This window comes from Micropterus dolomieu, linkage group LG14, assembly GCF_021292245.1.
Source record: "Micropterus dolomieu isolate WLL.071019.BEF.003 ecotype Adirondacks linkage group LG14, ASM2129224v1, whole genome shotgun sequence".
Lineage (NCBI taxonomy): Eukaryota > Metazoa > Chordata > Actinopteri > Centrarchiformes > Centrarchidae > Micropterus > Micropterus dolomieu.
The window spans coordinates 14,910,320-14,937,567 of record NC_060163.1 but is presented as its reverse complement, the minus strand read 5'-3'; the positions used below and the strand labels follow the sequence as shown (position 1 = coordinate 14,937,567).

Here is a 27,248-nt window from a genome sequence, read left to right as displayed (position 1 = left end):
GAACATTCAAGAGAAAGTTAAGACTCGTCTCCTTTTATTCCCTGGAAACACTTTATATTTACACAAACATAATCCAGAATCCAGTATTTTTTTTAAAAAACATCTCATAATTTTACAGAATGACATATTTACAAAAGTATATTATAATCACAGTTTGGGTATTCCACAAAACAGAGCAAAGAGAGTCATTGCACAGCAGGAATAAAACAGAAAAACGTCTCATTTAAATCTCACACGTTCTGAACACCACTTCTTCATATCCATATAGTGAAAACACGATTTTCATTCGTCCACACAATGACTGCAGCATGGCTTCGTTTCAAGGCTGTGGAAACGTGTACAATCTCAGCTCAGTGTGATTCTTACAGGTGGCACACTGTGACCAAATCAGAAGAAGTGTATTAACATAACTCAGAGAATTATAAAGAATTACTTAGGAAATCCCATGCGAGTGTTTTGCATAGGTTGTATTTTACTTCTGTACCAGAAACAAACAAAACAACAAAAACTGCCATGATTTCCCCTGTTCAGCAGCAAGTAGCTCGTTTTTTCGCATTGTTTAAGACATAATAAAACATCCAGATGAAATGCGTTTTTGGAAACAATGAACTGGCTTGATAGAAAAACAAAACAAAACGCAATGTGATAAAGGGCAAAACGGCAACCTCACTGAACCTTTTGGAGTTTAAAAGGTTACAAAGTTTCAATATCAAGGACAGTCAAGATGTAATCTCCAGGTTTGCTGTCTGTATGTTTAAACACAGAATCAGTTTGGATGAATTAAAAGTAGAGGTACATCAAACAGCTAGCACCCACTGCAGCAGCAGGGAGGCTTTAAGGACGGCACAACCTCAATCCAGAAAACCTTCATCTCCATTCATGTAGTGGGCCATTTCGACATAGCCTCAGGGTGTATGCGAAGTAACTAACCATTCAAGGCCTGTTTCTAATTGGGGAGGGGGTGGCTGATCTTTTGTGACAGCTTCTGCAATCACATCAAATAAAAAAACAAAAAACAAGGAAACTTAAGTATTGTTGAATCAAACTAGATGCCTGCTCTATACCCTTCATCCTGTGTGTTTCTGAGTTTGTGTGTACAATAGACTAAACAGCTGTGAATGCGAGACAGAAACATTATTTGCTTCAGGTTTTTTTGTGGCTGACACGCTCTGGTCTAACTGCAAATCATGTTTACCCCCCCCTCTGGATGTAACGCACTTCATGGTCAATCTGGTAAAAGCCTATAAGCCCCCAAACCCCACTCCTCCCCCGACAGCTGAAGCATGTACACAAGGTGTGAACACAAAAGCTTGAGAGGCGAAAAGGGCACACGTGCAGCCATGTGCGCACGCTCAATTTGGACACTTTCAAAGATTCAAACACCAGCGAAGTCACATGTTGCACGTATACAAGCATAAAAACAGACATAAAATAGGATCCTGCCGCATAAACACATTCAGCTCAACAACAAACCCCCTCCCCCCTAAAGAAATCAATGAAAGGAAAAGAATTGCACTTTTTCCCTGGATATATTTCTGTAGGTTCCATTGGATTTCCTGATCTACAGCTTCGTTTACACTTGGTTTACTTCAGTGGACTCAGTGACACTACAAAGAAGAGTGTGACGGGAATACCTTAACATTTTTGACCCCCCATCCCCCAGACCATATTGTGCACATGGTGCAAAACAAGTCGGAAAATGAGGAATGATAATAGAAAACAAAAATGGATAACCAGACATACTCAAATAAAAAATTAAATTTTAAGCCAACGATAATGAAAATAAATTAAAAATCACATTCAAAATGGCTAAACCAAAGACCAGCTCTACATTTCAACCTTAACACGATAATATTTTTGTCATAGATTTTCTTCAGTGTACACAGCTAAACATTAGGACACCTCCACGCTTCGTGGCATCGACAAAGTCTGCTTTTGCAAGCCTAGCACCGGGGTCACACAGACGGGTGGGGGCTCCTGATGTGAGGCGCCCTGCTTCACCAGCTTCGTTTGGAAGTGCTGCGCAGAGCAAAAGATGATGACACAAATGGCACGAGAGGTCCCCTCCAACAAGCCAGGGCTGTTTTTCCACTTTTGCTTCACATAACGGGAGCCAAAGAAGCAGTCTTTCAAAAATACATTTGGCTTATTGGCAGACGGACATCAGGAGACAAGTGGAGAGATCGCATGCTGAGAGATATCTAATCTCAGTTTACTGCAAGGTGGAAAAACAGTCCATGTTTTATAGGATGAATTCATTGGCAAATGAGTGTTGTTGTTTTTTTACTATTTCCCCAGGTAGAATTTGCTATACATTCATAATTATGGCATCTTTAGTCAATTAATTTACAAGGCAGTCAGAGCTTCAAGCTTGAAGCAACTGGCCTTTAGAGTTTTTAATCTTGGCAAGGCTCAGGGGAGATGGACGTCAGCTAGAGAAAGATGTGTTGTGCCGGAGGAGGACACGGAGGAGGTACATTGTGGATGGAATAATGACAGTTCAAGTAAGTTCCGACACGTTCATAGAATGGACACAAAGGTCAGGAAAGATCCTCCAAAAAAGCAGCCTGATGTGCTACTGGCACTTACAACATTCAATTAGCTCCTTCATAGGTTGGGAGAATGAGTGTGTGCGGATGTATATCATTTTGCTGTTCCGTCCGGGTTAGAGATTCCTCTCCAAGTACTTCTTGGTCCTTCATTTCCTCTTTCCTGTGACACAACTTTGTCACTTTCTCCTCACTCCATCCCCAGGATCTCTCTGCTGCTTTATGAGCCTCTCGATCTCGGCCCCCAGCGTCTGCAGATTCTCCTGTTAAGAAAAGAGGGACGACTTTTAGACTCAAATACGACGTGACAATCCATGAGCGGGGCTTAGTTTGTTGTGGCGGTATATCAGCAGTAATGTGCTTAAGCATTTGTTCCTATGTGCAAATATTCTGGGAAGAAAGCATCTAAATGAGAACAAAAATGGAATTTAAAAGTGTGAATGACATATGAATGAAAACCCTATTATTACTATTATTAAAGATTGCCCCTCCTTTGTCTATTTTCTTGGTGTTTTCTGTGCAGTGTGGTTGAAAATAGGACGCATGACAATGTGCCATCAGTTCTTATACAATATGAAAAACGATCACCGGCTTGAAAATTGCCAAAAGCTAGATTAGCCTTTAAAGTAATTGTGAAGCCTCAGTTTGGCTTTGTCAGATTGTTTTATTGTACCCATGTTGTGCAAGTGTTTTTATATCATTACCTCCTGCTTACTGCCAATCTTCCATGCACAGAAAGATTAGTCGCTGGCAGAAAATACTCCCGTTACAATTACGTTACAATTTATTGTCATGTTTAGGTTTTACGTAATGGGTCTTTAAGCTAAGTTTGACACAATATAAAAAAACAATAGGAAGCTGCTTGTTTGCAAAATATGATTACTACCACTAAAGCATCAAGTTTGCCAACATAAATAAAAGTGCAAACAGAGCAAAAAGACAAACATCAAAATGAGGCTCTAACAATACATGCAGACATGTTTTGAAAGTTTGCCTTGTTTATGTGGGCGCATCAGAGGCTTCAATAAATATTAAAACATTTTTAGCTTTCTATTGTCTTTATGGTGCGTCACCCTAAGCCTGTTTGGAAGCAGGTTTTTCGCCCACTGTCTTTGACGTGGATTCAAGATGTGCTTGACACTTTCCAGTATGAAGAAATGGTGAAAAATGGGTCAGTTTTATTGCAGGACATAAACCATGTATAGTTGTGCTCAAACATTTGTATATCCTGGGATAATTGGTAATATATATACACCATGTGTAAAGAAAACATGAGTGGGCAGGCAAAACACATGTATTTTATTTCTTCCAAAGAAAAAAAATTAACAGACCCCTGTTCAAAAGTCTGCATACCCTTAGTTCTTTATACTGCGTATTTACCACCTTTAGCATCAACGACCGCGTGCAGTCTTTTGTAATAGTTGTGTATGAGGCCCTGAATTTTTGCAGATGGTATACCTGCCCTTTCGTCTTGGCAAAATGCCTCCAGGTCATGCAAAGTCTTTGGTTGTCTTGCATGAACTGCACGTTTGATATCTCCCCAGAGTGGTTGAATGACATTAAGGTCAGGAGACTGTGATGGCCACTCCAGAACCTTCACCTTTTTCTACTCTAACCACTGGAGGGTCAACTTGGCCTTGTGCTTAGGGGTCATTATCATGCTGGAAAGTCCAAGAGCATCCCATGCGCAGCTTCTATGCAGAAGAATTTAAATTGTCTGCCAGAATTTTCTGATAACATGCTGCATTCATCTTGCCATCAATTTTCACAGCAATTTTTTGAGCTCACACGCCCCCAAAACATCAGTGAGCCACCACCATGCTTCTGTTCACTATAGGCCTTGTTGACCCCTGTCCAAACATAACGCTTATAGTTGTGACCATAAAGCTTTGGTCTCGTCACTCCATATTACAGTACGCCAGAAGCTGTGAGGAGTGTCGAGGTGTTTTTTGTGTCATTGGCGCAGTAATGGCTTCTTCTAGCAATTCGACCATGCAGCTCATCTTTGTTTAAGTATCGTCGTATTGTGATCCTTGCAACAACCACACCATCTTTTTCCAGAGCAGACTGTATTTCTCCTGACGTTACCTGTGGGTTTTTCTTTGTATCCCGAACAATTCTTCTCACAGTTTTGGCTAAAATCTTTCTGTGTCTACCCAACCTCTGAGAGAGAGCAAGAGATCCCCAGATTTTCCAATTCTTAATAAGTGATTGAACAGTACTGACTGGCATTTGCAAGGCTTTGGATATCACTTTATATCCTTTTCCATCTTTACACAAAACATGGATTACACTATTGTTTGACATTGTTCACAGGCTAACCATGGCATCATTAAATGTCTGGAGACAAAAATGTCACCCTTTCCTAGAGGTGGAGACATTATCAACTCACTGCTGTGCATAAAAGGCATATTAGATTCACACTCTGAAGACAGTGGAGCCTTTTGGCTTTAAACCTCTTTTATTTATGTTATTTGCCTCATGTCTTTGTCCATTTAGACTCAGATTCCGACACAGTAGTGTCGGACAGTGAGTGACCCTCCCTTCAGTGCTCCCTCTGAAGCTCCGGCCCCCAACTTTAAATCTCTGAGGTTTCTCCAGTGTTGAAACGCTAACTACTGTAAAACTTTGATTGATAGCCCAGAATTTTATTTGCTAAAATCACTGGATTGACCCTGCCTATATTTGGGACAGGCGTCCATATGGGACAGGCCTCTTGCACAAAACTGAAATAGGCTATTATGAAACAGTTTATTTATTTCAAACAGAATATTACTTGTATAGAACTTATCCAGTAATATCAAATACACGTGATTCATTTGATCTAGCTCCGACTTATTTTGAAGACAGCAACGTAACGAAAAAAACAACAGGGTGCAGAATGAGAGAAGTGTGACAGATGTTAGCAGACAGAGAGCGATGGACTTGACAGTATTCCCAACTTGGATTAATTTTTATGAAAATCTGTTTTGATTCTTTTGATCGGTGTACCCTTACAGACTAAAGGAATATAAATAATCAAAGAACAGACACATTATACTCAATACTGCCTCCCCAATGATCGAATATTCAAATTTAAATATAAAATATTATAATTCTGCCGTCCCCCTCTGCTCTATGGAGCGCTTTAGTGTCTTTCAGCTCACTGTTTTGGTGTTACTGCCCGCAACTTCAGTGTTTTGATTCACTCTCACAACTTTATTCATTTCCACAGCATGCAGCTTTTTCAATGCAAAAGCTCTGATAAACTCACAGTAAGCTGCACCAGCACAGCACCAACTGGCAGACCACACAAAGTTAGCTGGTGAACCCATTGGAGTGTTTAGCAGCTAAAGAGACAGATATTTCCCTCAGGAATTGGTAAGTATTCAGATGGCCAGAAACATGACTCCCAATCAATATTAAGGTTGCTCTGTGTTGAAAATCTTCAACACAGGCTGGTTACATCAATCAAAATCAACTCAAGACAACAGACATTATCTTCAACTACCATATATACACATATATAATACACACAGATAGATAGATAGATAGATAGATAGATAGATAGATAGATAGAGAGAGAGAGAGAGAGAGAGAGAAACTGTGAGTCTACTGACCTGACATTAACTCACAACAAAGCTTTTTTACTTTGTCAAGTCACAACAGGCTGTGTGGCTCCCAAGGTGGCAATGACACAGCCAGTACTCACTTTTGTTGCCAGTGGTTTAGACCTTAATGGCTCTTGTGATGTGTTATTTTGAGGGGACAGCAAACTGTTTATACTGTTATAAAAGCTGTACACTCACTACTTTACATTGTAGAAAATTGTTATTTCTTCAGTGTAGTCACATGAAAAGATATAATCAAATATTTACAAAAATGTGAGGGGTATACCCACTTTTGTGAGATACTGTATAATACCTACGCATGGAAATCTGTTCTTCTGCATTTGTAGCTCAGTACTTAAGGAGTATGACGCCTGCTAGGGGAAAACATACCTTCAGAGTTATATTCTTCAGCAGTGTGTCCTCCAACACAGCCTGCAGCTTCCTGTTGATCTCCAGCGACAGGTCAAGGGTCAGCCCGCTGTCCGCCGGGTGGGAGGTATAAAGCGAAGCCATGATGCCTCCCCGCCGGCTCAGGTGGGCCTTGTTAATGTCGGACGCCTCAGACGAGAGGGCCCCTGACTCCTCTCTAAGCACATAGCTCTGGATAATTCTGTGGGGAGGATGGGGAGGAGAAAAAGGTGCACTTCAAAAAGGACTGTCAAACGAATGCGTGGCATCAGCTGGAGACTTTTGAGCAAAGAAAATTGAGAAAGTTGGATTTATAGAGGGGACCGTGCAGAGCTCCTGCAGAGTAATAAAACCGTTTCCAGCAGCAAAAGCAGCGGATGCTTTTAGAATAGTAATTCCAGTGGGATGGCTTATTTAACTCGTGCGCATGGGATACATTCAGTCACAGCAAGATTATTATTGTACCAGTCAGGAGGAGGAAAGGTAATGAAAACGGCGGCATTAGAATGGGCTGCCAGGTTCAATTAATCACCCACATTCCTGCGTGTGTATGTGAGTGAGATAAATCTTTATGCTCATAATACATTTTGATCTCAGTAACAATATAGTGTCGAGGTTAAGCTATGTTTCTGGCAGAGAGAGGGAGAGAACAAAATTAATTGGCTCAACAACTCTAAAGTTCCTGTTGTCCAATTTCCCCAGAACACCGACACATAAAGTTTGTTAGTGGGGTGGGGGGGAACAGAGCCGCCGTAAGGATTCAAATTCATTACTGCCTCATACATTATCATCATCTTTTCTCAATATGAGGCCAAAGAGGAGGGGGAAATAACATGAGATGAGATGGTTATGGAAACTCATTCATACACTTTTCTTCTGTGCACTGTCATAACAATGAGGATGCTCGGGCTACACTCCAGAAACATGTAGAGGGTTGGCAATACAAAGCTTTTGCAATTTCAACTGTATCTCTTCTTAATTTGCTCTTAAGACTTGGGAGTGTGGGCAGGTGAAGAGGGTTGTGTAACAGTCCTACAGCAAAAGGTCAAAAACCACTTGTAAATCTCATGAGATGGTGGTAGTAATCAATATGTTCAACCTGCCTTGCAGTACACCGTAACCGCTAACCTGAAACATCAACAATAGTCAGCCCCATACCAGCATTGTTTAGTTCAAATTCAGGGCGTATCTGAATTTTTGATGGTGGTTAACTGCAGCAAAGGGACGTTCTTGACCGTAATTGAGATTCTGCAATAAAATTTGTATTTCTCTACAGAGGCAGATGACTGCCTGCCTCGCAGAGCTGAAAGACTCTTATAGAAGGATTCTCAAGTTGTTAACTGGAGTGTAGGTTCACTGCAACTCCAATTTCTACTACTACAACCACAACTATTACTACTGCTACTGCTGATCAATATCTAACAATCAAAAATGAAAAATGGGAATTAAAACAAGACCATAAATACCACACATGAGAATGAATGGAAAACAGTTTGGGTACTCCATCCTTAAGGATATCCCCTTTCTGTGCTGTGAGGGCCTTTATTCTTTTGTGTGGTGATTAGAACTGCTCTGTGCAGAGACACAATAATATAGTCTATAACAAGTCAGTAACCTTATGGATCCAATCTAGACAATGACACTGACTTCAAGTGGTCTCTATAAATGTTAAACGCCCAATATCATGCTACATATAAATTCCCATTTAGGAAGGCACTTTATTCAAGTGAACATGTTGTGAAAGAGATCTTGGAAGGGTTGGAAAGCATGCCAGCGAAATCTGTTAAAACACACTTCAGAATATATCATGCATTAATAGTGGTGGCCATTACCAATACCAAAAATAGCTGAACTGTGTTGTGCATACTACTGGGCATGCAGCAGCCTGGGACACTTGAGTCTCATATCTCTTTAAAATGCGAAAGCATTTATCAGCATTTTACCTGGAATGAAGATATATTGCGTTTGGAAGCTAAAACCACAAACCATGCATGCGTTTTAAGCACTCATACGGGTACTCACTATTGACTCTTATTTGCACTCTGTGGGGTGGGGATCATTTCATTTTTTTATTATACAATGACTAAATGTGTGTCTTGGTATTTTCTTTCACATATTTATGCACTACTTAGAAGCTACACCTATATTTGTTGCAGTGTATGCATTACAAACTAACACAGCAAAGAAGTCTATGTTGCAAAAAAATTTAAATGATGCAGTAGCACTACAAAGATGCCACCATCATTAACACACCCCATCCACACACACACACACACACACACACACACACACAACACCTGGGCTTGCACAGGCATAAAATGAGACTTACCTCTGACTAGACTTGTAAGGGTCCATATTTGGACCCCAGTTCCATCACGACAGTGTTTAGTAAAAACAAAAAAGTGACAGAAATTAAAGATGCGGCCACATGGTGTGCTGAATGTCACGCAGAGGTCGATGGAGGGGGGGGGGCAGGGCTGTGAGGTCGGAAGCAAGCAAGACTATTACTTGAATTTGTGAGTAACATCTCCTCTTTTTCCCCGCTGAGAGAGTGAGCAAGTGAGGGCAGCAAGTCAAGCATGCATGAAGTGAAGGTGGCAATAGGGCTGAACGATTTTGAAAAAAATATGATTATTTTGACTGACACTGCAATTGACATGATTTGTGATTTTGGAGGAAATTATTATTTTAAAATCATTATTCTCATTTTCATTGAAAAACAAATTCAAATGATTATGACAAAGATGTTTTCTTAAGTCTGTAGAATATGATGTGCAGGCCCGGACATATCTGCAGCATGACAATATTTAATTTAAAATGGCATTTTTTCACACTTTCTTGTTTAGCAAATATTGCGCCTCCTGCGATTTGAAAATTGTCGTAGGCCATATTGCGATTACAATAAAACTTCTATTAATTGTTCAGCCCCAGTAATTCTGGGTACAGTCCAGTTTGGATATGTTGTGTTAAGGTGATTAAACCCAAAAAGTGGCAAGAGAAGATGCAGAAAAAGACAGATATGCCTGTGGTTTGAAAACCTTTCAATGACCAAAACCACGTTTTATATTAATCAACCTCAGAACTACGCAGGTAAAAACTATTCACTTAAAGGCAATTTTCAGTTTCATGTTGTAGGCTTTTTGTTGCAGCATGTACGATCATGTATGATCAAATCTTAATAAATCTAAATATATCCTCTCAGCATTATTGAACAAACACCACAGGCGTACGCATCAGGTAAAATCAAAAGGATGAAGAAACTCCAAGCTTGACTGGCAGTGGAATAGAAATCCCAGATAGCCTTGACAGGCTGCATTACAATATATCTTACCACATTCAGCAGGTGTGGATCCATAATAGCCTACGCCAGACCTTATGTCGCTCTGATTTGCAGTTACTGATTACAAACCCAACAATGTAACAGGGATGCTCTCCAGATAAATAGCTTGAACAGGAGGCCCTTACCTGCTATTCTCATTTGGTTTGTATCACCATCATTTTAATTCAAGTCACACAGATAGACCGTTTAGACCCTAATGGTCATAAGGAAATAACCAGGTATGGGTGTTGAAAGACAGACATCATTGCCCTTGAAGGATGATGCTGCTGTTTAAGCTAATTTACTACAAATCACATATACTGTATGAACACTGCAGCCAATGAGCCGTCCATGACTTCCTAGCAGCATATGAATATGCCGCTGGAATCCAGTGCCGTCGACCCAGAATCTAAATGTTAATTGAAGTGAGATGCAGATTGTATTATCCGTTTTCTCAACTGCATAATCTTTAGCTTTCACCTTGTCGCTGCATTTCCACACTCTTTGGAAAATAGCTAGAATACATGAGTAGCAAATGGTTACAAACACCGCTATGATCATACAACACAGTGGTGTGGACGTGATCACGTAAATCAAACATTAGCCTATTGACTTTCTTCCACTAACTGTCCCACTAAGCTTTTGCTTCCACATCTCTGTCTCTCCCTCTCATCACCTACTTCAGGCTTACAGTTAGCTTGTCAGTGTTCAATGGGCTGTCCTGGAGGGATAGGGACAGAAAGGCAAAAAGGACAAATTCACATCTACATTCTTGATAGTGTAACACCCCCCCCCAGCAGAGATTTTACAGAGCTAAATTTAGCCCCGCAACCGTGGGATTCGTCCTCAATTTTAACTCTTGAATGTAGGTTGAGGCTAATGCATTCAGTTCACGTGTATTGCTGAGAAACAAATGAGAACTGGGATGATCCATTAAGTCACCTAACATATCATCTGAAAACAAGAGCCAACATCAAGCAGAACTTTAATGAACAGTTTGGAGTGATCAACACTGAAATACGATTTTACTCATTTTACTCTTAAGTCTCTTTGGTTGTTATGTGGTATGGAAATTTCATATCCACATCCCACTTGATCCTGGCGGGAAGGGGCCATAAACTGTGTGTGTAACCATATGCTGTCTGCCAAGGTCAACGGAAACACCGGTGCACCAGGGTTTGAGGTATGGCGTGTCTAAATCTTTGGTTCATGTAAAGTAAATGTGCGTAACTAAGATATCTCGATTAAAATAGAACAAATTCTGTAATATTTTTTTGGTCAGTTTTCATTCAGTGTATCTATCTGCAACACTAAAGCCAAATGCTAAGAGCTGTGTTTAAAGGTTCAGTGATGAGGGTTGCAAATTGCAATAAACGTCTCAGTCACCGCTCATCCCTCCTTTGACAAGCGCGTAGGAGAAGCTATGGTGGCTGTAGCGCTCCCCTGCTAAATAATATGTGTGGTCCTCCATTTGTCCAAATTTCTCTTCTTTTCTTACTTCTAATAAACCAGAAGACAACTAATACTACTACCAAGTCTTTTTCTTCATACGTATTCAGCGTAGTGGCGAAACGCGTTCTGTAGAGCAGTTTGTTCGTTTGGGCTACTGTAGAAACATGGTGGCGCAATATGGCGACTTCCATGTAAGAGGACCCGCGGTGTATGCAGATGGACATGGCTCATTCTAAGGTAATAGGGGGGGACAGAGCGTTTGCTGTCAGGGCCCCGAGGCTCTGGAACAGCCTGCCCGAGGAAATCAGGTCGGCTGAGTCAGTGAACTCTTTTAAAGTCCCTTCTTAAAACATACTTTTATAGGAGAGCTTTTCCCGATCTTATTTGACTTTATTTTATCCCTTTTATTTTATTGTCTTTTACTAATTTTATATTAATTGTTCATGCTCTTATCTTGTTTTTTTTGTATTATTCTTTACAATTAAAGCACTTTGTAACTTGTTTTTGAAAAGTGCTCTACAAATAAGGATTATTATTATTATTATTATTATAATAAAAACATAACTGTTCATTTTGAAGGGTCTTTATACGCCACTGAAAACATAGTTATGTATATTATATTGCATTTCTGTCAATAGATCCTCCTAAATATTACACACTGGATCTTTAACGTGTAAATGGCAGGTCACACAAGTTATGGCTGTACACGTTTCCATAGGATGTTTCAGGGTACCAGTACATAGAGCATCTGGTGCTTGAACGAGTGGTGGAGAACCCTGAATCTACCTCGGAGCGTTCTCTTCTCATTAGTGAGGAACGTTTTCTGTTTTGCTGACTCCTCTTGTATAGTTTAGTTGCTGGTTGTTGCTTGTTCTTTGTATCTATTAAATGAGACACAGTTCTGAGAGGTTGACTAACCTTTAACAAAACTGCATTATTAGGCCCACTACTGTTACATTAAAGCTGCTGTCGGGTCTGAAACACTGTTATTTGCTTATAGCATTTGGAGTGCTGTCAATTTCCAAACGTTATCCGTCCAGTATTGTTTGAGCACAATATACCACCATCCGCTGCAGCAGTAAAACCTGAACACACTTCATTCTTTTGTCAAACTGCTCAAAAAGTTTATTCAGCACTGTGCTGTAAAATAAAAAAAAAAAAAATATATATATATACTGAAAATTTTCTCGCCATCTCTCGGTCTCTGCTCCCTGTAGTCTGGTCCATGCCACTCACTTGGTCTTTTTGCGAATCTCCTCCACCAGCTGCTTGATGTGATCCTCCATGAATTCAATTTTTTCCTGCTTGCGAGCCAGGGCCTTTTGCAGACGGACAATGCGATCCACAAGCACGGCCTTGTCGACCTCTGGGAAGCTGTCCACGACCACCACTGAAGGACTTAACTGGCTATCGGGTGACCGCTCTTCAACACCACCGCTCCCGCCATGGCGTGCGTTCAAGGAGCCTGGGGAGTGGGGGGAGGGAGATTGAGATTAACTTAGAAACCTGTTTCTTGATGTGACTTTGGTCGAGTATCAAAAAAGCTGTAAGCGATTAATTTCCATAAACAAAAGAACAAATGCTCTTTATATTGCCTTTTCACTGTGATTTCGTTAAGTTTTGTAAATAACCACTACCTATTTTGGAGGGACATTTATGCCACAAGAAGAAAAACTTTATAGGACGAATATTGGAAAACAAAAGTCTTTTATGATATGCATGTGTAAATACTAACCAAATCTTGGAGTAGTACCTGAGGAACTTGAGCGACTGCCCATACTGCTGGCATCCCGGTCGCAGCCTCCATTCTCAACATGCTCCAGTCTCTTACGAGCTGTAGAAGAGGAGAGAGTAAAGAACTGTCAGAGAGATTAACATTAACTCTGTGTGACAAATTTTGCCCTGTGTGTTGGAAAAAGCATCTTGAAAGACTAGTTTCAAATGCCTTTTAAGTGGTGTAAAAAAAACGCCTCGCAAGCAAATCTTTGCATTTAAAGGTTCAGTGTGTAATATTTCTGAGGATTTATTGACAGAAATGCAATATAATATCCATAACTATGTTTTCAGTGGTGTTACATAATGAACCGTTATGTTTCGATTGCCTTCGAATGAACCATTTAGATCTACATAACTGCGGGCACACCCTTCTGTGGAGGTCGCAGTATTGTGTCGTCATGTCTCTACAATAGCTGACAACGGACAAACAGCGCTACAGAGCACGTTTCGTCATCACGGCGTTCTTCTTCTGCTTGTATAATTCCGGCAGTGTAGACGCCCGTCACTACATTAAATGAAAAAATCACGGACATAATCGGTGTGGATTTTCCCAGATGGCTTTGATGACAGATGTTTTCAAAGTGGAGCTGAAGTTTTCTGCTGGACAGGTAATTAAGACAGTCGGACTTTAGCGATGCAAATGAAAGCTGTTGTTTGATAGCTTTAGGTAGAAGCTGGCCATATTCACCGACAGACCTGGCCTGTTTCTCCTGTCCACATTTGTAAAATATGTAGTTGGATTAATTTCATGCAGCCTTGTTCTCCAGCGCTGTGGTTTGGCTTTTCCGGTTATGTTAGCGAGACAACCAGCTGATCAGTAATTGGCAATAAAACGTTGGATGGAAGCATCAGCCAGCTAAACTTTTACTGCTCTGGTAGAAAAAACATGTAGTTGGATTAATTTCATGTAGTGACTCTCTCTCCGCTCTGTTTTGGCTTTGTAGGTTAACTTCCTGAGACAATCAGCAGATCACTAGTTGGCAATAAAACGTAGCTTCCAGCATGAAAGCTCAGATCAGCCAGCTAAACCCTTTACTGCCCTGGTAGAAAAAAAAAACATGTTGCTGGATTGTAATTTAATGTAGTTATTCTCCAGCGCTCTATTATGACTTTGCAAGGTGTACAAAAATGTGTCCTTACCTTCCTGAGACAAACAGCTGATGAATTTTATTGGCAATAAAACGGTAACAGCATAAAAGTTCAGATAAGCAGCTAAACTTCTGCTGAATACTGCCCTGGTGGAAAACATGTATCAATACTACTTTGTGTTTCTGATGTATTTTAAAAAATTTAAAAAAGACATTTTGGTAAGATCTGCAGATTGCTTATCTAATTAATTAAGCAAAGCGAGAGGAGCCTTGATCCTCACCAGCCAATGCCTTTGTAAACTTCATGTACTATGCGGTTTATACTGGACTGTGGTGCAGAAACAGTGAGGCTGACATTTTCCTGTCTCTGGCACCGTTGCTATCCAATTCGCTTGGATAGGGGAGGGGGGGTGCAATTCGCAACTCTCACCACTAGATGCCACTAAAACTTACACAATGAACTTTTAATAGGCTATAAACAAGGAAATATTTGGTATTTTCTAGGGCTGACCCCGAATAGTCGAAGATTCGATGCTTCGATGGGCAGAGCCTGATTCTACTGCCTCACAGTCGAAGCTTCGCAGCGAAACAAGGATCATGCCATTTTGGCTATACTGGGGTGCTCAATGTCTGAATATACATAGAACTACCAGTTTTCTCCCACTAAGTTAATATACAGCCTATTACAATATACATTTCAACGTTTAATGCTGTAAACAAACATGTAAAAAGAATCAAACTTTCAATAAATGTTTTTAAAATGCGTAAATAAATCCAAAATTGTAACCCTAACCCTGGGTCATCAGTGCGCATGTGGACGCGTAGTGTGCATGTGTGTAGTGGCAGTGGAGGAACACTTGCTGAAGAGACGGAGCCCCAGCTTCACTGGTGATGTCCGGAGTTGTCTGCACCATGCGGGACTTTCGGATAATTTATCACCGTTGATGAACCACACAAAGATTATTATATCGTTTTTAAATAGCCGGCTACTTGAAACAGACCCGTGAGGAAACGCAACGTGCACGCAGTTGATATGATGATGTCTGATATGTTTCCCTGGCGATCTCCATTGTTTCTTTGTCTCCCTGAGGCATTTCTTACTTTTCTTTCGCTCCTCTGACTTGCTCCGCTTCTATCTCGCTCTCTTTCTTGAACAAATGTTCAATAAATATTCAATAAATATTTGATTTTATTCACTTGAATCATGCATGAATTAGGACATAATTTTTTATTAAGATTATTATTTTGTTGAGGAAAAAGGACTAAAAAACAGCTTTTACTTAATTTTACTCATGCATATTTGTTGATCCACCGTTTGGCATCAAGTGTTGACCATAAAGAAGAACCACTATTAACCATCAGGTCTCGTCAACTTTCACTGAGAAATCAGCCTTTAAACTCAAAAGAATTAAGATTTGATATTTATCGTGATCATTTGATAGATATGAAACTTTTTATCGTGATAACCTTCTTGGCCATATCGTCGAGACTTTCGATATGATATTGCACAAGTAATATTGCGATAACGATACTGAGTCAGTGTATTGTGCACGCCTAATTTTCTGTTGGTTCCTGAACTAATAATGTCAACACCACTGTATGCCAACCGTGCACAAATGAACTGCGTATGAAATCTTGCTGGCAAATTATTAGAGACAGAAGCCCACAAAAAAGGCATAATGAAAGTCAAAGCCAAGCATCATCACTTGACTGAACTCACTGAGTTTTCCTCTGTGAAGGTGTCTACCTAAATAAATGTGACGCAGGTTGCTTTTGAAGAAGAGTGCGTGCTCAGCAAACCCTCCAGCCTAAACAAAGGCTTAAAATGAGTGTACTGTTGTCAGAAAGTGCAAGCACATCACTGATGAATGATCACAGGCACAAAAAAAAAAAATGTCCTCTCTGTCCACATGCCAAATGAAATAGAAAAGCTTGTGCACACGAGATAACAACGGTGAACTTCATGGTTTAAGGTTCCTGTGTGTGCCCAGAGAAGCAAGTAGGGAAAGTTGGCTCTTTCTAAGTATAATCCTAGCATTAGCTCTCTGTACCGCACCTATCTGTACATGTCTCCCATCTCCCTTGTTTCTAAATCACCCTGCACTTTCTCCTCTTTAATCTGCATGCGTGACCTGACATTAAATCCTGAGCACGGACAGTCTCTCAGTCGAGCCATTCTATATTAAAAGATAAGATATCACAGTAAAGTGAAATTAGATGATGGACACAGTGGCCACTTTGGGAGGGTTGGAAATGCTTCTGATAGCTTGCAATTTAAATGAAATCCCATTTATAGTAACTCTGACACAAGGTATGCCATTTTCTATTAAGTTATTTTGCACATCACCTGCTTTTCTTAGAATCAGACACTTCTGAATTGATTCTGTTTGCATGCAATAACACAAAACTATATTTTGCTATGTTACACATTTGTATATCCTATATTTTGGTAATTGTATATACAGCAGCATCAATTTAAAGGTGATGTGCTATTTGTAAGTACTGCCTGGCCCTTAATATCAACCTTGATGTCTCCAAATAGACAACACATTAATTTCAAGTGAAAAATCTATTGTAAAGTATGGTAGCATATAGTACATGCTTGGATGGATGTTTTACCAAGGGCCTTGGTTGGAAAAATCTGAATAATGGATAAATAGATAAATACTAAAAAACATTGATCAAATGTATTTTCCTCTGTGATGTTACACTGTATACTGTATTACATCACTAAGATTTTTCATTGTACATAATTTATAAAGTGCCAGTGCCACCACAGCCACTGCCTGTCTAAGCCACATGGCTCTCATAACATGGTGTAATCCGCCGTATCTGCTAATGACATTGTTACAATACATTGGGTACTGTACCATGAAGGCGCTACAGAAATATATTGCGAGGCGATTTCCTAACCTTGTGTTAGCTGTTTCGTCAGGTCCTTGATGTTGGCAGCTTGTTTTCTTTTTTGAGTCACCAGCTCATCCCTCAGCTCTTCGACTCTGATTTTCAGTTGGGCCACATCTGTCAGTAGCGCTGTCCGCTCCTCCTGCAGTCCCTGCACCTCCTGCTGCCTCAGCACCTCCTCCTGTTCCAGCAGCCGTGACTGCAGGATTAATGATGGGGAAAAGTTGAGCAATAATGCAATAACAGCCATGATAGAGTGGTATGGTATTGTGACAAAGTCCACTTGTTCCAAAAAGAGAAGTCACAGTATATCAACCTGTGAACTGAAAAAATATAGAACTTATTATTTCTCCTGAATATCAAGCCAGGAAATATCACTGTATGTTCTAGGTCAGACAACTCAGCTGTTCTGAGTGTGTCAGAACCACAAATCATTCACCCTACAGTACATCTGTTCTAATGAACAGATTTAAAGCCTTGAACCTTTAAAACTGACATTAACATCACTTCAGTGAAGATGTTCAGGAAGACATTCGTACAGGATTTTAGTGAATTGCATTGAGTCATTAAAACCAGGCTGGTTTCAGTCATGTATCACTTCTACATCTCACTCAGTGTGATCAAAGTTCCCCGACCTTGTCATCTAGTAGCCTGTTGGTCTCCTCCAGCCTCGCTTGGAGCTCTGCGAAGCTGCTGGCAAGCTGGTCCAGCTGAGACTGTAGTGCATTGCTCTCTGACTGGAGCTGGGCGTTCTTGCTGCTCAGCTTCTCTGTGAAGCCCAGTAACTCTGCCTCTCGCTCCCTGCTGCCTTGTACATCCCGCTGGAGGTCAGCCATCTGGTTGGTCAGGCTGTCCACTTCCTCACGAAGAGATGAGATCTCCTGTTTATCACTGCATGAGAAATTTTTTTGCCAATGTGTTAATAGAGACTCACATTAAATGAGCATTTGCTATGAGCTTCCCTTCTTGTATGTGTGAAATGTGTACTATTAGGGATACAATTATATAGGAGAATTGTATAAAACACAGAAAATGGCTTAAGATTATAAATGATTTACACAAATAAGATACAAACTATTGACTTGAGTACATGTTGGATTTAACTGTTCACTCTCATTTCAATTGTATGTAATCAATTATTTATTTGAAATTAGCTTGTTCTTCTGCATCAGCATTCATATGGACCGCTGAAGGTAATGGTAAATAGCATGTGGTTTGCAAACACTTTAAACAAATAAGGTGCTTTTTACCGGCAGTATTCCCTTTGCACAGGCACCTTCTGAGTAACAGGTTAACATATATAAATTTGTTTTCTTGTTTTTTTTTCTGAACAGGTATCAGCAGAACCATTTTTCTTTCATCAGGGAGCAGCATAAACAGTCCATGTTCAGAAGCAAGTGTCCCTGTTAGAGTGAGGTGAAGTGTTCGAGCACAAGGCGTGGCGACAAGCGGGTGTGTTCCCGTGAAACTTTTGCGGCCGTGCTCACGCACATGCCTGCCCACTGCCAAAGTTGAATTGTATTGAACTTTTTGTATGCAACGCGAAGCACAAATCATTGGAAGAGGGACTGATCCTCGCGGTTTGTGAGTTTGACTAATCAGCAAGCAGTGTGTAGCTATCCGCTTTGCTATGGCATTTGTTCGCTTGTCTTGCTTTGGTTTATCTACTCCCACACGCTGCATCCAACGTAGTCTGCAGAAGCATCCCTCCCTGGTTGATTTACAGGCCGATCAACATCCCCCCTCTCCTCTGACCCATGGTTTGTATGTGTATTCAGAGCCAGTGAGCAACTGACTTTCATAATAACAATAATAATAAAAAACTGTTTTAACATGAGATAAAATAATTGTCGTTAATTAATTAATGCCTTAACGCATTAACTTGCCCAGCCTTACTATGGACCAAAGAACTTGTGCCATCACATATTTTCTTCCTTGCCAACAGCTAAAAATGTTGGTTTGAGTGATACAAAAAAAAAACCCATCCTGCTGCTCAAAATGACAGAAAAGCGTAGAGAAGCTTTTGCATATATCAATTTGGGTTGGAGCCACCTACTCATGGCACTCTGGCATACATAGAGCAGCATTTCAAGAAGTGGAAAAGTTTCTCTATTAAGTCATCTGCACATGGCCGGCAGAGCCACACACTCCACAGAGGAACCCAAGTCCCTTCCTGCACTTTGTGCTAAATCTGTCCCTGGCCTATCTTTAAATTGTGTGACACGGTACTAAAAAAGGAAGAAGAAAAAGAAGAAAATGATAAAAAAAAAAATAAAAATAAGGGGGCAAGACCTCTCCAACCTGCACAGTTCTATCAAAACCAAGTATGTTTGAATGGTGATACAGGTGCACAAGTCAAGAGGTGAGACTGGCCTGCAGGTCCACCTACAGCATGCACGGTTTGATTTGATTTTCTTAGCAAAACCTAAGCCCCCAACGTTATCACTGTCTGAACTGTAAGATAAAACTTCAGTCACTATGTCCTACTGTTTTTAAAAATCTATTTAAAACAACTCTCATCATTTTAAAATACGCATAATTAGATTCTTTGGTAAGAAAAAAAAAAAGGATGACATTTGATAGGACTACTTCAAATCCCAAGGCCTTTCCCAGAATGGACTGTGGTTGCACGAGCCCATCGTAATTCACCTGGCCTAGTGTGTCATCCATCTTAACATTTTAGGACTTTGATTTTAGAGCTGTGGACATCACATAATGCTGACATTTATTACTGAAACATCATAAAGCATACTGAAAACTAACGTCTCACATAGGCATCAGGTTGTTACAGTACATTGCTGTGAGTTTTATTCAGACTTTATGCCACTGATTGTTGACATTTACAGCAAGCGAAGGCTATGCCCAGTTAATTCAATATTGCAGCACAATGAGGGAGAGATTGCTACTGGCAATTATTTGTGCAGTACATACATATGTTGGAAAAATCATTGTCAGTAAATTTGTTTTACACTTGAAGCCATCTCCATCCTCCAAATGAGGCACTAAATGATGAGGTTGTGATGGGGCAACACCTTACAACAAAGTATCCATAGCCTCTGTTAATGTACAGTATGTTGTAGTGCAAATGTATAGTCCTTTCCATTAGATGCTAGGCATGAGATCCTATGATGCGTATAATTGATTTTGCTCTAGTACACAGTTAAGTGTGTTAGCTTTTACTTGCACTGTTGTTCCTGCATGATCGGAGTATGTGTTTGTACCGTTGATGCTGCTCCTGGAGCGCAGTGATCTCCTCCAGCTTTTCTCTCTGGCGGCCGATCTCTGCTTTCTGCCGGTTAATGATCTCCCTGTACTTGCTCAGCTCGTCCTCCCAGCGTGGACGCTCATCCTCTAGGCACTTTAACTGCAGGAAAACACAGACTTATTAAGCGGAAGACCTCTTGATATCAAGTGCACACACGCAGATGTTCAAGCGCTTTTCTGTATGACAAACCTTGGTGCGTAGAGTATTAAGCTCATCCATGCCCTCTTTGTAACTCCTTTTCAGGTCATCCAGCTCTTTGGCCTTCACTCGGTGCACCTGCCAGATGCATTAAGTTCTACGTTAGATATTTATCTACTGTTATGATTTTTAGACTGCTCATATAAGCAATTTTTATTTCTCAACATCTGAATTCTAAAGGGTTATTCTAAAAGTGTTTTTTCTCTGCCAATTTATTCCTCAATTACCAATTCAGTTAAATGGTTTTACCCATCAACTTAACCCTCAGTCACACAAAAAAAAAGAAAAAGATTTTATAGTAGCATCATTTCATTGCAGATGGATTTCCTGGGCAATCCACGTGTGGCATTCATTAAAGTTATTTTGCTTATGCACTCATTACGCAGATGTAAGCAAGGCTTAATAATGTTTCATCTCATCTTTTTAACAAAGCCATTAATGGTACCACTGCTAGTCAACTTTTCTAAGAAGCTATTAGTAGCCCGTGGTATCCAAGACAACATGCCAGTAATGGAGATGCAGGTAATTGTCCGGTCTCTGTCCTCTATTCACCCCATACCATGCCATTTTAGTGTTACCAACCAACACAGTAACAGAAACTCAACTTTTTTTCATAACTTGATCCAAACACACTAAAATAAACACACGCATGCACCATTATTCATCAGCAGGGCTGTGATATCTGGCAAAAATCAGACATCCTACATGGTAAAACCTGTCCTAAAAACAAACTGCACAAAGTGTCAGTGATAGACCTATAACATACTGTGAATCACCAATGGAAACGGTTATTGCTAAAAGAATGTTGGATAGCACAGAGTTAATGTTAAATGTATTAATCTTTTTGACAAAATGTATGACAAACGTGAAAATGAAGTAGTATTAAATAAAACCTTTTTAGCTAAAATGAAAACATTAAAATTCAAAGTCAAGACCATTTAAGACTTCAAAAGCCTGATATTTGTAAAATTTTATGGAATGGTGGCAACAAATGGGTGATTTCTTCTGGGTTGTTGTTGATTCGGAAACGCACAGCTTCATATTGATTATTTCTAGGCCATTTATTTTTAAGTGTGATTCCCCTCAGAACGGGGCAGCGAGAAAAACAGGCCATCGTGTTTGGATTGAGTCCATATCTGTGCTTGTGTGCATGCCTGTCTGCCTGTAGAGCCTATGTGCCAGTTTGTTACTCATTCCTAGTTAAGGCAATTACACCTCTCAAATTGATGGAAATAAATGGAAAATAAACATTTTTACTAGAAGAGCTGGCATCAAGACCATCAATAAAAAGGCTGAATAATGACCCAGCAGAACTGAACATTATTAAGAACTTTTGAATTAATAGAAAACCTGTGTTACTCTTAATGTTGTGTTTCTGGTGGGGCGTCACATAGATACAAACAGAAACAAAATTCACAGATAAGCATGTCTGCAGACCTGCAGCAAGCATATAATGTTGGACACGGATGTTTACAGTAATGCTACTTGTCTTCACATACTGTCCCACTCATTGGCCACCTTAAGCTCATGTATACACACACTGATGAGTTCTTGTGAATACGTGTGTGTAAGAAAGTGTTTGTATGTGTGCACAGCGGTTGTCACCTCTAATTGGTCTGTTTGTTCCTGCTTGTGCTTCTCCAGCTCTCCTTTGGTCTCCCTCAGTTTAGCATCCAGCTCGTTGGACTTGAGTTCCTCCGATTCCTGGAAGAGAGAGGAGTAGAAAGATTCAAAAACAACACAACAAGTGGTGTGGCAGGAAGCTGAATCAGTAGTGAAAGAGGAGCTGACATAAAAGGAAGGCTAACCTGAAAGATAAGAGATATTTATGAAATATAAGACATGGGGAAAAAAGAAGCAACTGATAATGACACCGAAATATAATTCCAATATTTGCAACAAAAGATACCTGGAGGTAATTCTTTCCAACACACAGAGAAAACTTAGACAGCTCTTTACTACCATCAAAAGGTACAAATGAAAACTGCCGTTCCCCTTAAGCAGAATCAATCATGTTCTTCAAGCATCTTTTCATATTCTACTAAAGCAAATATTGACAAACTGTCCATATATGTGAGCATATAGTATGAGATACAGCTGAACATTTTCTCATCTCATGTGACCACTCAGATTGGAATTAAATTCTAAAACCAATTGGTTGGTTCACTCAGAGAGCAGGTTAACCGAGTGCAGTCTCAGATTTTGACACAACTTGTGACGCTGCCAATAAAAACAAACCCGTAATCTCTATTTACATCGATTCTCAAATCCAGACATGCACTGTTCAGTGCATGTAGACATGCAGACAACACATATGTTTTGCATTTGTCCACATTCTTGGTCTTGAGCAAATTAGTACTTCTATGTGATAAATTTCACAGACCTGGTAAGTTCGGATCATGTCCTGGCAGTTCTTGCGGATCTGTTCAGTTTCTTCTTTGGCCTGAGCCAATTTGGACACGGTCTCCCGCAGTTTGTCTTTAGTTTCCTGCACATAGATAAACATAAACATGCGTTTGTAAATATGACACCAAAGCCTTTCCATTGATTTGTAAAAAGATTCCTGTTTTGTGACTTTTTTCTGGCAAATGCCTACATGTACAGAGTGATATACACACACGCATCAACCACTCAAACCACCACAAAGAGAAGCATTAGTGGCTCATCTCCGGTGGCCTTGAGCAACTACTGAGTTTTTGCTTTTCCCTCTGTTTATAGTGGTGTATTTGCTTGGAGGCAGTAAAAAAAAAAAAGCATTATTTTGTAATAGACATTTTTAAAAATAGCAACAAATGTTGATGATTATTTCCTTACAGGATCATTACTGTACCATTTTCACCCCATTTAATTTCGCCTCTGAATCAAAAGACTCACGTTTTTTATAGAGCAGCTACAGACAGAATGACTGAAGGGGATGTCATTTGTATCCTGGAAATACTTAGCAGGTGCACAGACTAAATTAAGAAACGCAATATTAACAAGAAATGATGTTCTTTCAAACTGATATGAGTCATGTATACTGGCTCTGCACTTTGTGTAGTCAAGGGTATTAACCAAGTAAATGTGTACATTTTGCAATGCCAATTCAGTGTTTTATTTGAAGAGAATTTAGTTAAAGTAATTAGTAAGGAGTTCAAATACAGCATTCTCAAAAATGAGATAAGATCAACAGTCCTCCAAGATATTTTATACGCAAAGAAAAAAATATTTCCTCAACATACTTATTCTCAACATGACTGCTTGATATGTTTGACACAAAATAAATACATAAACAGCACAGTTATGTTACCTTGTGTACATCCACCTCACTCTTCAGTTTGTTCTGGGCCCATCTGACCTTGATAAGATGCGAGTTAATCTCCTCCTTCAACTTTTCCACCTCTCGAGTCAACCTGCCAACCTCACCTTCCTGAGAGAAGGGTGAAGTAGGAACAATAAGAGAGGCAGCAAATGGATCTTTGGCTGAGCTGAGGTACTTAAACAACTAGCTTTGATGTGTTCCCCCTGCTAATTCCCACGTATTTACACAAAGCAAGTTCCAAGTTGGGACATCCAACATACTGCTGAGATAAGCCTCAAACCTGCGTAATAAAGACTAACAGGATAAAATCTATATGCACCAAAGAGCGTTTGTATCAGTTTCTCAAAGATGCATATAGATATAAAGTATAAACATTACAGTGAAAATGACTTCACATCAAAGTACAAACTCATGTGTGTTTGGGGAGCTTTTATTTTTTTTTTTTAGGTTTTTAATGTTTCTAGGGGCAATTTATGCTAAAGTCAATCTTTCCACATAAAGCACACTTCAGTAAGGATGGATGGATACATCATTTAAGTTGTGTAATGTCTTTGTACCGTACAGAAGAGTCTTTATGTCCTGATCTAAAAAAAATAAAAATGTCAATGCTTTAACAAGGCACTTACAACTCACACAGTAGTTACCTTAGCATCATAGAGCTGCTGCAGCCGGCCTTTCTCCTGGGCCAACTGGTTTCCTCGGAGGGCCTGGCGGTCTACCTCCTTGGTGGCTTCCCTCAGCCTCTTCTCCAAACCCTCCTTATCCCGCCTCAGGTCGAGGGCCTCTTTCTCCCCTCGCACATACTTCATCACCATGGCCTCCTTCTCTTGGCGTGCCTCGTCACACTTCTTGTTCACCTGAGATGATTGTTTATATCATAAGACAGGTTTACATAATTTCCCACAATTCAGTCAGTGAGCTGTTTATACTGGTAGATCTTTAAGAGGACCACATGAAAGTAATGGTTCCCTTAGGAATCCCTAAAAAGGAAATGTTTAGGCCCCTCAGACTGCAGGGACTTCAACCGGGACTGGTACAAGTAATGAATGAAGGACAGTTGGATAGATAGACCCTCTCGCATTTTAACGAGGAAGGAAGACAAAACTGCTGACTTACTGTATGTCAGCTTGTCAACCTTTTACAAATAAAGCTGACATGATTCCACTTGTCAGCAGTTCCACACCATTTTTCTGTTGTCTTATTTCTCTGTTGCAACTGTATTACTTCATTATTTTAGTACAAAGAAAGTAATGCACCCAGGCTTCCTTAACCCCTAGGATTTGCAGTTTTGTATACTAAAAAACTAACAATTATCTTGCTGCTGATATAATTAAACATAAAAACATTTATGGGTGCATATTTCTACAATGAAAAACATCAGAAAGATCAGATTTTTGAGCCAGTGTGTTTTTGCTGGAAACCGTCAATCAGCCTAGCACTTTAAGACCAGGGGCACACCGTGGTACACCTATTGTACGAACACCTCATGCTCAACCTGGCGGTTCACTCACAGCTCTCTCTACTGGCCTCACACCGGTCTGTTCATTCCTCATGCCAACGAGATGCTCATGTGTCATTTCTTACTTTGTCAGTTAACAATTTTATGCTCCCATCTTCATTGTGTGCTGTAACATTTTGGCCTTTCAGGAGAGAAAGAGAAGGATGGAGAAACTGTAACAGTTGCTGTGTTTGCATTTGTGTGTTGAAGAATATAACAAATAAAATAACAACTCACTAACAACTGCTTTTATTTTCAGCAAATGTAATGTGTAAATATTTGTATGAAGATAAAAAGATTCAACTACTAAAACACAAACTGAACAAAGTTTCACAGACATGTGAGTAACAGAAATGTAAAAATGTGTCCCTGAACAAAAGGGGGTCAAAATCAAAAGTAACAACAACAGTGCAGGTGTTGTCACATGATGTCTGCCACTGCGACGACAATCAGCTGTCCTTCCTGTCTCTCTGGAGTGCTTTCTTAGGCATCTCACAGTATAGACATTGCAATTTGTTGACCTGGCAACATCGGCAGTCCTAATGCCTTTTTTCAGCTTGCCTAAGGCACGCTCACAAAAATGAGCAAGGACGCTGTGCATCTTTCCTTTGGTGTTTTTCAGAGTTAGCAGAAAGGACCATTTAGTGCTCGTAGTTTTTATAATTGTGTCTGTGATAGTAACTGCCTACTATCTGTATGCTGTTAGGGTCTTAACGACTATTCCACAGGTGCATGTTGCATGATTGTTTATGGTTCATTGAACAAACATGAAAAACATTGTTTACACCCTTTACAATAAAGATCTGTAAAGACATTTGGATTTTTACAGAATTACAGCGTCCTGAAAAAGGGACGTTTCTTTTTTTGCTGAGTTTAGATATAGCCCATTTTGGCATCAGGCATTACGTCTGAACAATCATCAAAATTTTAATGCAATATGGCCTATAGAAATTTTTCTAATCGCAGAAGGCGCAATATTTGTTAAAGTTGATGTGTGTGTCAAAATACCATTTTAAATTAAATATTGTCATGCTGCAGAGATGTCCTGCCTAGAGACTGAAGATACAAAAAAAAAAATAAAATAAATAAACTTCTTTGTTTGGTACTGATCCTTGCCATAATTACACCATGATTAATTTTAATATAAATTTTCAATGAAAATGAGAATGAGAATAATGATGTAAAAATGATCATTCCCCCCTAATATTGCAAATCATATCGCAATTGCAATATTAGTCAAAATATCTTATTAGTCAAAATATCTTTTCAAAATCGTCAGGCATCACATTTGTGTGCATTTTAAATAAAAACCAATAACTCAACAAAAGAAAGGAATTATCAGTTAGGTGGCACAGCGTTTCTATAAAATGACATAATCAAATGATTCAAACCTCAGAGGAAACAGCTGATTAGGACTGGGCCATCATCTTAATACAAGGGAGGACTGATATGAGGGAAGGGCTTAGAAGAGACGACTGAGTGCAAAATCTACCTCATAATATTCACTGAACAGTGAAATTAAAAATTGTTGAGTGTGACAAAACTGTCAAGAGAAAAGTACCCTATATAGTTGCAATCAGGTGTGCAAACTACCGGATGAAAAATGTGCTTTCCTGCACAATTCGCTTAACAAGTGATTAAATCTGCAAAAACAAGAGTTTGGTGTGCAAAGACCCTGACCGTTCAGCTGCTAGTTTTTGCAAACGTCTTCAAAGATTTAAAGAACAATTTGATATTGTTACATAGGTATAAACTCTGCTTATATATAGAGATACTACAGATACTGTATAAGGAGATACTCAGTCTGCAGTTTGTGTGACGGTGATGCAGCAAATGTGGCCAAAACTGTAGGTCATTTGTCTCAGTGAGATATCTTTGACCACAGGAGATGTAGTCTCAT

General features: G+C 39.8%; 1 protein-coding gene across 3 annotated transcripts in view; it reads right to left on the bottom strand.

The window, feature by feature from the left end:
* Positions 1-27,248, bottom strand: part of ccdc186 (coiled-coil domain-containing protein 186) — a 32,748-nt gene continuing 5,500 nt past the window's right edge. The window contains exons 5-16 of one of the 3 annotated variants that reach the window (XM_046068946.1): positions 24,495-24,707; positions 23,839-23,958; positions 22,933-23,037; positions 22,155-22,253; positions 20,541-20,627; positions 20,308-20,450; positions 17,722-17,977; positions 17,096-17,285; positions 13,054-13,152; positions 12,555-12,783; positions 6,530-6,749; positions 1-2,812 (exon numbers count right to left, since the gene is read on the bottom strand). In XM_046068946.1, coding sequence (XP_045924902.1) covers positions 2,729-2,812; positions 6,530-6,749; positions 12,555-12,783; positions 13,054-13,152; positions 17,096-17,285; positions 17,722-17,977; positions 20,308-20,450; positions 20,541-20,627; positions 22,155-22,253; positions 22,933-23,037; positions 23,839-23,958; positions 24,495-24,707 — 1,845 coding nt within the window. In that variant the 3' untranslated portion in view covers positions 1-2,728. Of the gene's footprint in view, positions 2,813-6,529; positions 6,750-12,458; positions 12,784-13,053; positions 13,153-17,095; positions 17,286-17,721; positions 17,978-20,307; positions 20,451-20,540; positions 20,628-22,154; positions 22,254-22,932; positions 23,038-23,838; positions 23,959-24,494; positions 24,708-27,248 lie in introns of those variants that run through there. The other 2 variants (XM_046068947.1, XM_046068949.1) reach the window with 2 other exon arrangements.